This window comes from Halyomorpha halys, unplaced genomic scaffold (genome assembly GCF_000696795.3).
Source record: "Halyomorpha halys isolate HHAL.00 unplaced genomic scaffold, Hhal_1.1 Scaffold436.1, whole genome shotgun sequence".
NCBI lineage: Eukaryota > Metazoa > Arthropoda > Insecta > Hemiptera > Pentatomidae > Halyomorpha > Halyomorpha halys.
Genome location: NW_027107600.1, coordinates 241,727 through 261,008, shown reverse-complemented (window position 1 = coordinate 261,008; position 19,282 = coordinate 241,727). Strand labels below are relative to the sequence as shown.

At 30.1% G+C, this 19,282-nt stretch overlaps 1 protein-coding gene across 1 annotated transcript in view; it reads right to left on the bottom strand.

Moving 5' to 3' along the window:
* Positions 1–1,931: 1,931 nt before the first annotated feature.
* The window catches only part of LOC106682718 (calcium-activated chloride channel regulator 1), a 102,058-nt gene continuing 84,707 nt past the window's right edge, over positions 1,932–19,282 (bottom strand). Inside the window, exons 2-12 of the mRNA XM_014423730.3 lie at positions 7,272–7,554; positions 6,753–6,909; positions 6,350–6,553; positions 6,128–6,239; positions 5,775–6,005; positions 5,121–5,456; positions 4,809–5,036; positions 4,562–4,717; positions 4,336–4,453; positions 3,846–4,004; positions 1,932–3,350 (exon numbers count right to left, since the gene is read on the bottom strand). Of these exons, the coding sequence (XP_014279216.1) occupies positions 2,074–3,350; positions 3,846–4,004; positions 4,336–4,453; positions 4,562–4,717; positions 4,809–5,036; positions 5,121–5,456; positions 5,775–6,005; positions 6,128–6,239; positions 6,350–6,553; positions 6,753–6,909; positions 7,272–7,554 (3,261 nt within the window). The 3' untranslated portion in view covers positions 1,932–2,073. The remainder of the gene's footprint in view (positions 3,351–3,845; positions 4,005–4,335; positions 4,454–4,561; positions 4,718–4,808; positions 5,037–5,120; positions 5,457–5,774; positions 6,006–6,127; positions 6,240–6,349; positions 6,554–6,752; positions 6,910–7,271; positions 7,555–19,282) is intronic.

Here is a 19,282-nt window from a genome sequence, read left to right as displayed (position 1 = left end):
TCAAAATAGTGTTCATGTGCTGAACAAACAGTTACCAATGGAAATGGTAACATTTTCCATTAGTCCATTCAAAAAATTGTACTGAGGGTTGAATTTGATTTTCTTAGCAAACTAGTTGGAGCTACCGATATCTCTTGGCTGAGTTCTGAGAAAAAAATTGGTATCTTGAGCTAGTTTGCAAAGAAAATCAAATTTGAACCCCAGTACTACTTTTTGAATGGGCTTTAGAAAATATTACCGCCTTGAAAGTGCATGGAATGTCTGTAAAATGACATGCCTCCTTTATCTCTAGCTAAATTAGAGAAGCTTTTGCAGTAATTACAAAAACCTTCGGTTCTTTGTTTTTTAGTCCATTTATGAGGAATTAACTGCTCTATAATTAAAAAACAAATAGAAATATCTCAATAAAGTTTCAAATTTTTTCAAGTCTATAATACCTATCTATAAATATGCAACACCTGTGCAAAATTTAAAGAAATTCTGAGATGGTTAAGTTCAAAAGTGTGTTGAGTTGATGTGGACCCGTACAAGCTTAACATCACTCTAGGAAATCCCAGATTAATGATAAACAAAGATTTTTAAACATGATTAAAAACAGAAAGAGCAGAGCTTAGAGGCAATATTTATTTCTCTTAGAGGAATAAAAAAAAAAAAGTAAAAACCCCATTATATCATTGTTATGCACTGAGATCTGAATAAAGGACACAAAAATATACCTTTCCAAATAATGGCCCATATGCTCAATATTTTTCCCAATTATCTTTTATTATAAACTTCCTGTGGTACTAAATTGGCATAGGCTGATTGAATGTGGTTGTTGAATGAATTATTGATTGAAATCTTTTCTTATTATGTATTCATTATCAATATGATCGAGAAGGCTCTATTTAAATTATTTAATGCTTAGGTATTAAATTGAGAAGTCATTAAGACTCCCTGCATATGAATTTATTTTTTTGTGATAAAGTATTAATAAAATATCAAATGTATTTTTATTTAGCATGCTTGATGAAAAAATGTCATTCTTTTGGTAAAGAACCATTTGGCTTGAAGTGAATATACTTTTGGGTAATCTTCTGCTGGCTGATTATTATAATTTTTTTATAAAGTGAAAATTTCCAATAATGAAGTTTCTTTCCAATTGCCTATAATACTCTAATTTACAAGAATTTGAAAATAAAAATAAAATATTGTTATAAAAGTGCTTATATGATTTTCTGATTCTTTTTTTTTCTTTATTTTTTTCTAATCAAGCAAACTGATAATTTTAATCTCTACAACAAAGGAATAGGAAACAGAAAACAAATTTCTTTAAAAAACAAACATGGATGTTTATTTACATCATGCAATTATCATACATAAAAATATTCTCAGAATTGCTAAAGTCAATTTGAAATACATTAAAGTTATTCATTACACATAAGAAATTTTTACTGTGATAACGTGCACCTTGTTATAACTTATACTTTGTTACAAAATTTCAACCTTATCATATATACATATTACATTCATTCTCATTAAAACAAGGTACATTCTCTTGGGACAAACGTTCATTAAGAAATAGTCAAGAATTAGTTATTTATGAGATCTAATATATATGGATGGTACATTCTCTCCAAAATTTACATTTCGTTCCAAAATATCATACATGAGCAAAATATTTCAATTTGAAGATGAAAAAATAATATCAAATGCAAAAATAAATTTCATAGTAAAATAAAAAATTTATACAATTATAAATATGACTAGAAATTAATGTGTGGCACTTAAAAATTAAACATAAAATTACACAACATTGAAAATTTCAATTACAACAAAAAATATTTACAGTTCAAGTATTTACAATGAAGTTAAAATACAATTCTTTATGAATACAATGCCCATACTCAGTCAAAAAAAATATATATATAACAATATACAAAATTTACAATTATTGGTAAATCTAACCTTTTATTACACATTTACTTTAACACAGATTAGAGAAAACTACATAATACCTAAAACTTTATCTCTGATGCGAGCACAGAAAAAAAGCAAATGTACATTAAACTACTCATAGTTAATATCTGAATTTTACACCATTGTAACATTCCTTCTTTTCCTTTCGCTGCTGTTGACTGAGCTCATCGAACCCTGCAAACTCGGATTGTAAATATGATTTTGGGCAGGTTGATAATTCATAAATTGATTCGGCGGAGGAAGATGAGTATTTGCACCATATATGTCCTGCTGGTATGAAGGTAGTGGAGGAACCGGTGGAGGGTAGTATTGGCCGTAGTCCTCCATCTGCCCGTATGGACTCTGCCTTCTTTCATGTTCATGTAACAACTGTGAAGCAGTCCAAGATTGGTATGGGCTCAAAGTCTTCTCTCTAACAAGTGTGTTATTTCGGTTATCATATTCATTGATTCCAGTCAGATGGCCATTTCCGTAATTTCCTGGTCCAGATAAATTTCCATTTTGCATAACTCCATCATAGGGTGTTAGACTGTATCTTTTATTTGGATCATCTTCGACTCGAACCTCATACTGTGGCAAGTTAGTCATCTGTGGGCTCATGTCATATTGGTTTGTCTGAACAGGATGAGAAATATTGATATTACCATTTATATTGCCATTGCTATTATTATCAGTCGGAACGATAGATACGTTTAAAGGTTTTTCAGGGTGTGCTGCATTGTTTGCTTCTTTTTTGGCTCTTTTACGTAGACAAAAATAGCAATAAATAACTATGAAAATTCCTAAAATCAGCAAACCAATTATAACTGGTAAAATTATCTCAAGATTCAATTCAAATGTCTCAGCTAAATTGGGTATAGCACTCTCTTCCTGTGGTGGCCAAATAGGAATGATTGTTGAAGCTGTAGTGGAGATAGGTGGTGGAGGAGGAGGAGATGGGACATTGACTCGAACCCAGTTTGAAATAGGACCTGGCCTAGCCGAATCACTAAGATCAGAAAATCCACGAATTGCAAAATAAAGTGTTTGATCTAATAATGAAGGATTTCTAGTAAAATCTAAAGTAAATGTTGTTTCAGACCCAGGAGCTAGTGGAAAAGGGCTTCCATAGGGCCATACTGTTCCAGAATTGAAATTATCCAAAATGTCGCTTATACTTCTTGCATATCGTAATTCGTATTTAGTAACTGGTTTGCCCCCCATGTCTGGTGCAGTCCAAACCAATCTTGCCTTGAGGTCAGGTGCGTAAATGACTGATCGAAGATCTCCTACTTGTCCTGATACAGCATCAGATTTAATCACGTGGATGGTTAGTGGCGGTAATATTCGCTGGAACGGAGAAAGTGGTTCTACAGTTGGAGCAGGCATGCTACTTCCACAGCAAGGAACTCCTAGAAACATTGCTTGGTTTTAGTTGAGTGGTAAAGGAAAATAAATTATGTGTAATGTAAAAAAAATATACTTTAATGTTTAAATAAACCATGCAAATTTAACTTTTTTAATCACATTCATCTCAGTTTACCCCTATTATTTGTTTTAGATATATTTTTTTAAATAATTAATTATGGAATATCATTTCTCTTAACTTTTTCTGAAAAAGATATTTGTGAAGAATAATACTGATATATTGCTTGCAGTAATTAATTATATAACCATCCTTTTCATTCTAAATCAAAAAATTATTGACTGTCGTATGATATTTATGACGAATATTTCTGAGGCATAAAAAATCTTGTATTATTAAAATTTAAAAAACTCAGTATTATTTTGTTTAATTTGATATATACGTGAAAAATGATTATACTTAAAAATTCTCATCAAATGTCAATCTTTTGACCCTATAATTTAATGATCTGCTAATATGTTACAATATCTATGAAACTCACTTGTTATTAATGGTCCCTCATACTGGTGGCCATACTGCCAAGTGTATGCCGTATTTCCATTATCAGTCACTGTTACTTCGAATGTATAATCTCCTGTACCTCCCATTGATGCACTAAAATAGCGAGTGTAAACTCCATCACCTTTCATAAGATCAGGATCTGCAGAATAAAGTGGTTTCATAAATAACTTAAAATATTTTAATTTAGCCATTAGTTAAACTAGTCTTTTTTTATTTCAAACTTTTTGCTTCTTAATTTTTTTAAAGCATATATTTGCTCATTTAAAGCATTAAAGCTCAAGTTTTGTTACAGAAAATAAAATACAAACTATTGGTATTAAACTCATTACTTTTTTTTACTTTTTCAGATAAAATAAAAAAACAATTAATACTTTTAAAATACTGTTTTTTGTTTTTTTTAAATATTGTTTCAACAGTACAGAAAATGAACTAAAGTTATAAGTAAGTTTATTTTATCAAGTTTAATTTACCTCCACTTCCAGTATCCATCAATTCGAATCTTTCTCTGTGCAGTGATCCGTTAATTCCTTGTTTAGAAACAGAAACTTCAACTTTAGCTCCAAGAACAGGATAATCTCCTCGTTTTACCTGAAATAGAAATGAATAATTTAATATGCATAATGTTAAATTATAAATAATATTTGAATATTGGATATTTAACATAATTTCACTTATGTTATATTAATGTTTACTTACCTCTGTGTAAAGAATCAGATCATCTTGTGTACGAGCCGTGTACAGTCTGGCATGAACAACTGGAGCACTGACTGATCTAGGAGTAGCCATGACTTGAACGTAATGTGGTTGAGGAGATCCAGGGAACCTTTCGATTGTATAGGTCCAAGTTCCTGTCTGTAATAAATAATGTTTTTAAATTAATCATGATTAAATTTAAAATTAACTAACTTTTAAAATTAATTTAGATGGTTGTTTAATGACTTACCTCATTGATGTTAGCTGGAACTGTCAGCAATTTCAAAGAAAGGAGAGCATCAGATCTGGTCGAGTACACTCTGTGTGAAGGACTTACGAGTGTGATACTGCGTATTAATGGATTTTCAGTATTATGAGCTAATACAGTAAACTTTGCTGGTTCTCCTAACCAATCATCAAGAACAAAACTACCAACAACTGATGCCTGTCCATTATCGACAATTTCTTTTCGATGTATCTAAAAAAAAAAAAATATATTAATATTTTCTCAATATTTGATTTTTTAATACAATGCTGATCAATCGTTTAATGAAATAATTACTTCTATTGGAAGATCAGCTTTGTCTCCTTGGTAGAAAGCTTGTTGAATCGCCCACATAACATTAGTCAACTTGAAGTAAGTTGATATAAATGATGTGTGCATATTATATTTTGTCTCCATGACAGTAAATGAAATTCCTTCAGTCGCTTCAGCCAACCAGTCGAGTGTTTTGGGTCTGACTCGGACAGGATATGTGACAGTCGCTACTCTAATGTGAGAAGCTTTTAATTTGGGAATGATTTCATTTAGTTCTGGAACATGGTCTGACGTCCCTGGTGCAATGACAACAATCACAGAGTTAGCTGGACCATTTAGTTGTGCCCGCTCTTGCAATAACTAAAAAAAATTCATTATAAATTGATACAATCCATTTAAAAAAAAACAATACATTTTATCAATTATTTAAGGCAATAGTAGAGGAGAAGACATTAAGTAAAAATAGGGGTTTGGTGGAACTAATTCACACAAAGAATGGGTTTGAATTTTATCATTCGTTGCTGGTTCTTTTGGAAATACTAAAAGTCTAGGCCTGTAAAATGCATCTTGAATTTAAAAAAAAAAAAAAAAATTGTGAGATATCAATTTACACAAAATTTCATGCTGGAAAAGATTATGATATTGGTTTTAAAAAAGACTTAAATCCTTGATTCATACCTGATATGCTAAGTTCATGCCACAGTGTAAGCAGGCAGCTCTTGAATCACCAGGTGTGTATGGAACATTTGAAGCCAGTAGATCTCTTGAAGCAGTGTTGTGTAAAGGTGTTAAACTTTGTAGGAGTGTTGCTTTGGTTTCATTTGCTGAAATTAGTGCCACTTCCACTTGTCCCTGTAGCTGAACCACTACCCACTTTCTGACGGCCAAGCGCAAATAGGACCACGATTCCTGTCGATAAAAATTGGATTCTATATATTCTCTTATTGTAAACTTTTATTGCTTGTTACTACAAACTACTATTAAGTATGTTATGAAATCATATATTTATGAATAATTTAATCGAAACTTACCCTAACTATCATGTCCTTTGTGTCTTCAATTACTAGTACATAGCGAGTGAGACTTTCTCTTTTGTAAATAATTGTTGGTGTTGTGTTAATTGGTTCATTAGTTAAAGTAGATCTGGAAAAAAAAATAATATGAAGATTTTCATAACTAATATGGGAAATGTTTTTATTTAAGCTTTACACTCATAAGCGTGGTAATGGAATATATTTATGTTCATAACATACCCATTGCTGAAATCGGGATGTTCATTTATGATTTGCATTGCACTTTTTCTTCTGCACAAATTATTATGTTTGGTAGGAGCAAAGCGGTCATGACTAGTGGCATCACAAAACATGTCTACTCCATGTGAATCAGTAAAAAGCAATGATGTCTTTGCTTCAGGGTGTACCAGAGAACTTATATTCAAAACTCCATTCGAGCACATCCTGAAAAATATATATTTGATAAATAACAGTAAAATATTTATAATAATGTGTTTATTGTTGATTGTAAATTCAATTTGGGGAGGAGTGTGGTGAGTGGAGGAATAAAGAACATAAAAATAAGTTTCACTAATTTGCATTCATTATTACTGCACTCCCTCCGCCCTCATATAAATCTATAAGATGAATAAATTTATCTTACCCATTTTCGCTGATATCCTTATCAGAGCATCCATTAACTTGATAGTCATCCTTAAGATCAGAGTGATAACAAGTAGGGTATACTGAGTCATCTACGTATCCTACTTCATCAAACACTCCATATCTGTACTTCGCCCATTCTCGTACCAATACTCTTCCTATAAAAAAAAAAAATAATCACATTAATACAAAATTAACCGATAATATCAAATTGAAAAAAAAAAATCATAATAAAATGAATTAATAAAGATTTGCTTAGTTTTCATTATTATGTAAAATAATATTACAAAAGAATATTCTGAATGGTGCCTTGAATTCTATCAATTTTATTTTTTCCAGAAAGGATAGAAGATCTAGAAACCAAATAGGCTGTCTTCATTGTACAGGTGAGGTGCACCACTTATATGTAAGTGAAAAAAAGTTATTGATTCTGGCATTGAAAAACTATTTCACATTTTATTGAAAATCTTATACTCAAATTTTAAGGTTATTAGAGAACTATAAGATAATTTGTATTTACCTATATCATGATGATGCTGATCTATGAGCAAACGGTAACTCAGGTAGATGAAATCCCCCTGGTGTCCACAAGGCTTAGATTGTTGGGTCCATGGCATGTCCCTAAAGACGGGGTGAGAAAGTGCCACTCTGATATCTGGTTTTTCACCCTGTGCTGGAACTGTGGAGTGGGCTGGGACACAAGAGTCTGGCCAGTTGCCTGGTACCAGTACTGTAACACTTTTCCATGATGCTCTGCCCCCAGTTGCTTTATAGACTCCTGCCGAACCGCTGGACATAGCACTCTGCAAAGAAGGGAAAAAATTTCCATCAGCATAAGCTAAATATAATATAAACTAAAGAAATATAAATGTTAAAAAATAAATAAATTTCATAACTATAATAAAACAAATTCAATTGGGTGTTAATGACCTGTATGTTTTGTATAAAAATTTGTAAGAACTACACCAACATACATTCTGTAATGTTGCTTTATTTACTTTTTTTAACACATTATGTGGTTCATATTTTTACTTTCACTTATGCATAAATGGAATATATAGTAAGGTTTGGGTATGTGTGTGCGTAAACAGCCTTACTCAAAAACTAAAAGTTGTACGAAATTTAAATTACATATTTAAGGCGGTTATACGACTGGGCGACTTTTTTGTTAAAATCGACCGACCTGATGTACCACTTTAGGAAATAGATTTTACACTCTTATACGATTTTCTTTAAAAAAAAGGCCGGAATGATTTTGATTAAACTCGGTAAATAAATGTACGATTAAGTGGTCTCTAATAACAGATAGGTATTGTCCTCATTGAAATATCCTAATAGTACTTAAACAACGATTTTTTAAAGAAAAAAAAAATGCTCTTAAGTACCTTTAAAATTTGCTTATTCAAAATAAATAACCAGTTTTTATAGTTAAAAATAATACATAGTGGATAAATAATAGAAAATATGATAGTAATTAAAAGATGACAGCCGAGATGGCTCTCTTTAAAAAATATATATATATATAAATTTATTAAACCCTGAAGTACGAATTATAGTAACTGAAAGTTGTGATGCGCGCACCTAATTTTTATTAATAAAGAATATTCTGGGAAGAAAAGAATATATTAAGTCAATTATTAGCGTTAAACATAATGTATTTGTTATAAAAGCCGGTTTCTTAGAGTGTAGTAGGAGTTGGTAGGTCAAAGATCCCAGGCAATAACGACTAGGAGCTAGCCGATACACGACCGCAGCAGTAAAGAACTACCGGAGTGCTCTGCATTCTTCGCGGCCTCCTAAGATCAAAGTTCAACAGACTTCATCAGGACACACATTTATATTTCTTTTTCCCTTTTTTCCTTCCAGTGAACTCCTTGTCGCCTCGTTCCAGATGGAACGCCACATTAAGGCGGACCCAACGCTAATGGCCACCTCATAAAGCTCCGATATTTAATGACCAGGCCGAGGTCCGCCGCGTCTAGTATTCTGCGTCTCTCAATCTCCAGGGTTGTACAACTCATTCCGAAAAAAACACATACAAAGAGGATTATATACCAGTTATGAATAATAAGAAAATCAATTCATAAAAAAAAAAAAAAGAAATAGCTAATAACTCATAAATACTTTTTATGTATTTTTTATAGACCAATATCTTCTGTTAGCTTTCTTTCACTTCATAAGATGAGTCACAGATGTTCATCACCGATTATAGAAGAAAATCAGCAGTTAAGGGCTGAGTCACGATTATTTTCTGTTCTCTCTCTCAACAAATATAAATAAAATAGTATTCGTTTGTTATTTATGCAAGATCTCCGAAAGTTCTTTATAGATTCACATTCATTTTTTTTGGAAGATTGTTTACTGACCGTGTTTAATAAATAAAAGTAAGATAGTACGGGTGCGTTAAAAAAAAAAAAATCGTAATTAACTATTATTTAATGTGAGCCAACGTTTCGCTTGCTAAATAAAATTAATCAATATGTTCCATCCTAAGAAATTTTCTGAATTTTTTTGGCATTAAGTTTTTTTTAAAAATTTGTTAGCCTTTATGGATGAAAATATGCAATATAAATCAGAAAAATGTAAATATATTTAAACATTTGGATAACACTCCTTCGTTTATATTTTTTACAGTAATTTTAAAATGCTTGCACTCAACGTTCAATAATGAAAACATCAATAATCAAGGGAGGCACCTGTGGTGTTGGTTTGCGTCTCCATGGTTTCGATTTCCGGTATTTTTTCCGTTAGGTACGGAGCCGTGCCCACACGTCCACGGTTAGAGATGGAAGAGCTGCATGTTTTCAGACCCCATGTATCGATAACTTTTTTCTTTTTAAACATCGACGTATTTTTTGATTCACAGAAATAAAAATAGCATATGAATATTTTTCAAAAAACTTATCATTGAGATTGTTTTAAGAAGTTGAAAAATTTTATTTGTGTCTTTATTATAGCTATATAAAATCATTTAGTACAAAATTAGCTTCCTCGCATTTTTTTAAATATATATTTTTATTTAATTCCAGATCGGCCTGGTGGGCTTTACATGACTAGTATAACATTTTATTTTAGTTCCATTTTTTGTTATCTTTAACAATTGATTATGGGAAAGTATTAATTAATTATGGTAAGGTTGATTATGGAAGCCTCGTGCAAGACACCCTTAACTATTTACAACGCTATAAATATTGAACAATTGTTATGAAAAATAAAAAATATATGTATAGAGAGAGATAAAAACAATAAAATAAAATAAATATATAAAAATAATAATTCTTAAGAAGAGAGAAAAAGAAAAGTTAATAACAAAAATAATGACATTTATAGATTTAATAAAATAAGTAATTGACTTCTAATGGAAAAAAAAAACTTCCTTGTAACTCTTCAATTATAGACAAAGTTTTAGGTTTTTAATCAGCGTGATTTACTTTTTTATGTATGGCTGTATAAATGCAGAGAACATTTAGTGGGTTTAATTTGATTTAAATAATGTATGTAAAGTAATATTATACATAAATTAATATTATAAATTATACAATGAAGATGATTATTGCAGGATTTAGATGTTTTATACACATTTTAGGTTTTTACAGCACTATTGAGGACATTTTGGGTTTTTTACTGCAGAAAAATCCGGTCTTTAATGATGATATTATCTCTATCCGCTAGCACGCACTTTCTACTATACATTGGCATGAATATGCTTGCCAAGAGGTTTTGTGACCGCTTGTAGTCTTCCCCCATCGCCGGATTCCATTAATATTATACACCGTGCCTTAAAATAAATGCGGCCTCTGGGTAATAAAGCGATCTTCCTAGACCTGCAGCACCTGAATAGCAGCTCTCCGCCTAAGTATGACATTAGCGTGATGAATGGGCCCTTTCATAAGGCGACCACTTTTCTTAGTGGCCAGTCATCTGCCAGATTTGAAATTTTAAAAACTCATTTCCAGATACGATTCAATTCAAACTATTCATACTGTCGTCTTGGTAAAAACTCGAGTCGTCCTTAACTTCCCTTTCAAATCTTTCTTTTGAGTCCTTCCTCGCCGCTGGAAGAATGCGGGGGACAGTCCATTCTTTTCTTCGACCAACCTTCAAATCACCGATCAAAAAAAAACGAAAAAAAACAGAAGATTAAGATGCATCATTTATCTTGTAATTAATTTTGTATTTATATCTTGACAAGTATATAAATATTTTTAAAAATACAATAGAACCTAGCTTATCAGTCCAAGGCCAAGACATGGAAAATTAAATGAAAGAGCTGTTTATTCCATATCATATATAAAAAAAAACAACTTATGTTTAACTAGTATATTGAGTAGAAATAGAAATGGAATATTTAACATAATATACAGATGATTGATACAATAATATACCCTATTGGGAATTGATATAGTATATGTAAAGGATCAAACTTATTTTAGTAAAATACGTTGGTTAACATTAAATAGCTTTTTTTTTCTTTTTTACTTTTGGAAAAAAAATCTTTCTGTTAATTGATTATTTAAACTTTTTTTTTTACAACAAATTAAACTTATAAACGAGAGCCCCGTCCTTCATATTACAAAGGAATTTAATAACTATATTTTTTAATGTAAGTAACTCATCAATCTAACCACCACTGAGCACATTCTCAGTTGAATTAGCCTTTAAAATTGTGGGAAGATTGTGCGAATGGCGGTTAAAAAATGTACAAAAAATAGCAGAAAAAAAATATTTATTGGTAACCGACGTTTCGCCCCACTTTGCAGAGCTTCATCAGGGCTCAATCCTAAAAAAAAAAATACTATTTTTCTACTAAAATATTTCTTAATTCGTAATTTCTTCTATTTTTGTACCTTACTTTACCGCAACCCGTACCATCTTCCTACTATATCACATACCGTGAACTAATATTCTTCCGATAGCCCATTAATCCACACTAAATCTTATGAGATGAAATATTTATGTATTTGTTGACCCTATATAATCTCTACTACTACCCAAGGCCCCTCCGTATTGTATGGACAGTCCAGACTAATTTATTTTATTCATCCTATAATTATGTATATTCAATGTCACGTATACATGAACGGATTATGGAAATGATAGGTGCTATACCCTGCCGGTTTCTGTTTACTAATTCAGAGCCCGTATGATTATGCAATCTGAATTACTATTAGGGTCTGGCTAATTATAATAATTGTTATGTTTTGTAGTCCTATTTGGCAGCACCGTTTTTGGAATCCACATCAATTAAAATAGAAATGTGACAAGTATTATACTCATTTGAATTATGGGATAGTGCATTAGAAATTCAGATATAAATTATTATCATATCCTTATAAATAAATAACTTTTTTTTTTTAATAAACATAATTTAGTTGATCAATTTTAAATCTCATTCCTTAATATGCTTACTAACCCAGCAATTATTCGATATTACTAAATTTGAATAGATTAAATGAGCAAAAATTAAAATTTGGATATGTTCTACGAGTTGTATCTCTCCTAAGGAAGTTCTGATTTTTACATTTTCTTTTAAATAGGGAATTTAATCACCATTGCAATAAGTACAACCTTCAGATAACAAAGGTTTTTAGTCAATACAGAATAAAATTACGGATATGGTTAGGTATATATAAACGATAGACAAAGCGAGAATGAGTTTCCATGGCGACCTGCACAGAACACTAAAACATTAACACTGATACGTTGTGTTTTTACTAACACCACTCTGATTTTGATTTTTTTTTTTTTAAAGGTATGCGTATATATATACATAAATTGGAGGGATTATTTATTTCAATAGTTTAATGTGTGGCCAACATTACACATAGCTACAGAGGCTAGCATAATTAAATTTAATTTCGTTATCATTAAATTCTCATTATATATATTTATCATTAAATTCTCATTGTATATAAGTTATTATTAAATATATATATCTATATGTATATAACGACCAACAAAACAACTTTTGATTCTACAATCATAATCGTAATAATCTTCGAAATTTCTGAATTTGTTGAACTACGGCTCCGACAATAAAACAACCATTAACGAAACGAAAAAAAAGAAAAGAAAAAAAAAGCTATGGTAGAATTGTATTATACAGAAGGCACTGGTTGCAGCGCTGTGTGCTCACCGGTGTTAATGCTAGTGGCAGTGGCTTTGTCACGTACCCCGGCTTGTCTGTTGCACGCTTGGCCAGGGGTTCTGGAATTAAAATATTTTTAGGCAGTGTTCCCTTCTGGTTCCCACTAGGGAAGGATTTACGACCGAACCCAAGCTAAGGAAGAAAAACTTTACGCCCTCATAACCCTGCTGAGGACGAGGGAGGGGGTGTTTCCAATCCTGAAAAATTGTTCATATATGTCCTTCGGAAATATTTACAGCCTTCTTTAAAGGGACTAATTACTTGTTTTTTGGTGAGTCCACTTTTTCCACTCATTTCTTTTGGTAGTAAAGGGTAAAATATCGTTTTTGAGGAGTTTTATCGTTTATTTTTTTTTTTTTTACAATTCATCTGTTCTCGTTTTTTCTGGGGAACAAGAAAACACTAAGTATGTAATTATTTACATAATCTACCATAATGTAAGATACTACATGCCAACTTTTTTTTGCATCAGGTGTTGAAATTAATATTATTTTAAGAAAAAATATATAACTAAAATATATATAAACTATAATAAGGCTTATATTATGTATAGTAGAGTTTATATTACTACTAAAAAATAAAACAGTCCTATAACGATATTTTCTACATTAATAAATGAATGTTAATTATTGATCAATATTATCCTTTATTAAATGATGTATAATAATGATAAAGACGTGAGCGGATGATATGTGGACACTTCCTAAAAAAAAGATATTTTTACTTATAAGACTATTAAAAACACTCAAACATTCAAATTGCAACCACAATCTCGTTTAATTTTTATTAACTTTAAATTGTGGTAGTTTTCATTAATTAAAAATTGAGCATTTTTTCAGGTCTAAATATTTGTTAAATAACACTTTCATAAGTTAAAATTTTTTTTTTTTAATTGATTATAATACAAACTGCCACTAATGTATTCGTTCGGATCATATATACAACCAAAATTAAAGGGAAAAATGAAATAATAACAATAACAAAAAAAAAAAAAATTAAATAGTTTACAAATATTATATCTATAAAGAAAGTATTAAATCAATATAATAAAATTAGGAAAGCCATGGAATTACACTGCTTATTATTTCGATCATTATATTCTAAATACTATTTTTCAGAAAAAAAAAATTATAAGGTAATTTTTTTTCTAAATTACTATTTTTATAATGGAAAAATGGTATAGTTTAGAAATGGATGGTTAAATTTGACGAAATTATAAATTCGGGCATTTGTATGATTGAATTCAATGCACACCTGATTTTAAAATAGTAATAATAAATTATCGAAAATGAATCAAATTAAAATATCATATATAAATCTCAAGAATAGTTGATTTATTTAATAACAGAATAGTTATTTTAATAAAAGTTGTATGTGTAGGTTAAATTACATATCGTGACAATGACTTCACTATAGAAAAAAAACTCGAATTTGTGATGGAAATAAGTTATTCTGTAAAACGGTTTTACCAAGTAACTGTTATTGAAGTAATAGTGTGATTAGGATGAAGTACGGTTACTCCCATGCCGGAACTCTTCAGTTCCACCACTCTTTATCGTGTCACCAAAGGCTTAGATATACGTCATCATGATCTTGTATAATTATAAATATAACAATTTTCGCGCTCCGTTGCATAATTATATGATAATCAAAAATTATCATTCATAGAAAGTTATCACTTTTGAATATCATAAATTGTAAATTGATATCAATATACGATACATTCTAGTTCACATTCCTCCTTTAGACACCCACAAACCTGTCACATCGCTGAAATAACTCAGCCGAAGCATGTTCAGTAATTGCTTTCCAGTTGTTAGACCCTCGTTAAACAGATAAATTAAGATTAAGGTCGTTTTTACTGACTAAGCGGCGCCGAGATTTTTTTTTTCGAATCGCTAATTTATCAACGTTTTGCATCATTACCATGGGTCGTTTCGTACTGAGGGTTCAGAGCCCTTAAACAAGCCATTGGAAGAATGGGAATCGATAAATTTCAATGAAGCCTTGAGAAGTTTTCGGTTTAGGAAATATGGCCGAGGGAACAATTGGATACGCTTTCCTTAGCTAAGTAAAATTGCCAAACTTACTTTTGTTTCTTTATTCAGGCAATATTATTTGTTTTCCATCTATGTACACTAAAATGTATAGGTGATTTTTTATCATTCAATATAATTTATCCATATTTACTTTATAAAGAAAATTAAATAGAAAATCATAGTCTTAAGAAAAACGGGATTAAAAAAATTGGGCTTTTGTACAGATAATTTTTAAACAACCTATACTACATTTTATGATACCTAATAAATTTTCAAACAGTTTTTTAAAACACCTAAAAAATTTAAAAATCAACCATCGATATATTCTCATTGGTGTGATGTACATTAAAAATATATACAATTAATTGTATATATTGAAGCGTTGGCACGATTAAATAAGTAACATCAACTTATTTGTGTTTTATTTTGACCGCACCCCCAACCATCTTTTCCTCGTATAAAGAATGTATACATTTTATATATAAAACCTATTTTCACAATTTAAGATTAATCTCATTTTAGCCACCGAAATTACGCACTAGTAAAAATGATTTATTAAAAACTAATTATTAACATCAAGTTTTACTAAATATTTTATTCTTAATACTGGTATACACATTTTAAGATTAATATAAACTCTAATAAAAATTATTTATTAAAACCTAATCATTAACAAGTTTTACTATAAATAGTTTGAAATATATTCCTTTCATAATAAAAATTAAATTGATTCTGTGTATTTAAAGTCTTAAATATAAATTATCTATACCAGATTAATTATTACATTTTTCAATATAAATATTACTCTAGTAAAAGTTTCAAGAAATTTAGGATTTTTTTTATTTATGGAAAAAAATTAAGAATTTTCAGAGGTTCACATTTCACTTTAAAAAAATATCAAAGTAGATGGGCTATAGACATTATGTTCAAACTTTCCAATCCTCACATAATAAGCGAAACTCTCTTTGAAATTCCTATGGACGTTAACAAAAAAAAATAAATGCATGTCGTCCTTTAAAAAAAAATTAAGAGGAAGAAAACCGCAAAGGGAAACTACTGGAAGTAACAGGGAGCTACTTATCAATGATTACATTGAGGGGAAAAAACTAGAATCTCCCTTCCCCCCCCCCCTCGTTTGGACCTGATTTTGCTAGGGCTTCTTAAAGTTGTTCTTGTAAATTAAGTTTTGTAGTCGTAACTTCTTTCTGTTTCATATCAAGGTTTCAAATGTACTTTCTATCCCAAATCAGATCATATGATATAGATTTTTCCAATATTATGGGAACTGCTACTTTTCAATCGAGAGTTAATTAGAAGTCTGTATGTTGTTCGTAATAGTATTAGTTTCTATAGAAACAAAATATTGATTTTTTGGTAATTGAAATAAAATGTTGATTTTTGAAAAACTTTATTTCGATAACTATTGAACGTTAAGAGCTCTATTGAAGCTGATATTTCAGTAAATTTATTCTACTTTAAATAATGTACTATTATGTTTTTTAGTGTTATTAGAAATTTTAAAAGGTTATGGAGCTACAAATGAAAAATTATTTTTTATGACGTTTCAAAACGGCCGTTTTTGGTTAAAGTAATCAAAAATTGGAGTGCAATAATTTAATTTTTCCCCCCTATTGTGAATAATAAAGGTTGAGTATAGTCAATTATTCAATATTTTTACCATCTCCGTGCTTAAGATATTTAATAATAAATGCTTCGAGAAGATACAGCACTGTATAATGCCTTGAGATGACTTCCGCATTATTCGGAACATTTTATTGTGTCGCTTGGCCCGAGGTGAAACAGGGAAATTATACGCCATTGTCGATTGTCACGTTTAAGACTTTCCATTCTACCATTGTATGCCATAAGTATTTAGCAGGGAGCTTTTATCTTAAGATGTGCCTAAGCGAAGAGAACGTGTCTCCCATATACAAAAGGTCGCTGACGAAAACTTGAATATGAGGGGAGATTAAATGGATATATAACTTAAACACGGTTTAAACATTTCTCTACATTTAAACAAGAATTTCATAAAATATATTTTTCCTGTCACAAAGATATATTCATATAAAATATACGAAGTAATATATTGAAACAAAACCATTATATTAATATCCTTCTGATATTGATAAACGCTGTCCCTGAATCTGAATTTTATTTACACATATGTAAATGAAGCGATTTAAATGATGTGTATGAGAATTGCAAATGAGTTGATCTCTCAGTAGGCGGAAAGTATAGAATACAGTGATTTCATTCATTAGAACGACCATGAATCTATTGCTTTAATAGGTTACAAAATGATTTTTATGAAAATATATGCATTAATTGTTTAAATATTTTTTAAAAGAAATAAGTAAACTATTAGAATTACTTAACCCATTATTTTAAATACATTTTAGAAATTTATTCAAATAAATTCAGAACATTTATTAAGAAATATATATCTATTACAGAATTAACATAAAAATATTTGATTGAAGTGTTTTTTTTTCACTTATTAAAATTAAAATTTGTAACGCTACAACCCATGAGGGGTCAGAGGTTCAGTACTTTGTAAGGATGTACTGTTACTAGACAAACGGTTGTGCAAGGAGGTGATTTGGTCAGAATCACGCACGACCGCCAGATTTTTCCTTACTTTAAGAGGCTGGGTGGACCCCAGGAGGGCCCTGAACCCACAGGAGTTGACTCACGGCTACAGTGTAACAGAAAACAAATTCTGCCAAGCCGGATTCGGACTTGGGTCCTTGGAGTTAGTAGCCACGCACCTTACCCCGTGGCTACCGCGCTCCCCCTTTTCACTTATTTAAATTTAAAAAAAATAAAAGTATCGCTCTTTGATATTAAAAGAAAGTGTAATTCATGTAAATAAACTGATTATGTAATATGAAAAAATGGAACATTTATTTTATAAATTTAATTTATTTATATGATAGATATTAATTTTTCTCAAATTTCAGACAATTTTTTGTTTTTTGGCTAGATTGACCATTTAGATACACTTACTTATATAGACTCGAAGAATCCTTAACTTAAATTTCCGTTGAAAACTCAGCTTCAAAATTATTCACAATAGGAATATTTCACCTTAATATGTATTCCATAATAACTACCTACATGGGAGTAAAGAACCTGCTTATAATTTACTGATAACAGAAAAGTAAATATTCATATAACAATAGATTTTTTATAACTAAGAAACAGTATATGTGCTACCATGTTCAAAACGTTTCAACAATTATTTTATAAAATATTCATAATAAAATTCTACTTCAAAGTCTCCACAGGTCACGATGCACTTACCCAACCGTTTCCCAACCGTTTGATCTATTTCTAGTTAAAAGCATTTTTAAAACTGGACATTTCTGCATTGGCATCAGTTCTCTCTGCGATTTTATTTTTATGATTTAGAAGCAATCAATTCCCCTACAGGGTAGGGAGTTTTAATTAATATAACTAAAAAAAAAAGTGACTAGAAGCCATTTCAGATGGACAAGGGGCTCTTGAATAATTTTAATAGATAAAAAAATAAAATAAAATAAAACTATTAGTCTAGAAAATACAAAGAACATAATATTATGGAAACATTGCTGTTATTTACCATTTCAAAGGATTTTATCAAGGATACTTTTTTAATTGATAAAAAAATATCTTTTTTGAATAACTTGAATAAGACTAGGTTAAAAAAAAAATTGTATGTTTCATGTGATTCTTTTACGACTGCATGATCACTGTTTATTATATCATTATATATTATTATCATATGTTTATAAGTTATCTATACGTATCTATTTATATATTTAATAGAAAGTTATAAATCAATGCTAGAAAAAAATATTTTATAGGAAAAAATGAACTGCTGAGTTGATAAGTGAAGATGATGTAAACAACAGTTTTGTAAGGATATAAAAGAGAAACGCTTGACTGCATCACGTACGATGTCGCATTCATATGAAAAATTCCTTCCATTTCAGATAGCCCTTTCGTGTTCTCAGCTGAAATAAAATATTTATAGGACTAAAGCCGAACTTTAAATCATGCCTGACATACAAAATAAAATATTTTTCAGTTCAATACATTTTATTATTATGCTTCTAGGAAAATGGAGATGAAATAATTCTGATTTTTATGGGATATTTGTTTTTGATAGCTTTTGAATAGTCTCAGTAAAATGGAAAAAACAAAACAAATGTTTTTAGATGAATGGCTGGGTCGAAATGTTTAAACAGTACAGTGTTGTTGCACAATATTTAATATATAGAAACCCATATTTGTACTTTATGCAATGCCATACTGCTCATTCGATGGTGATTATAGATGGGTCCTATTTTTTCAAATAGG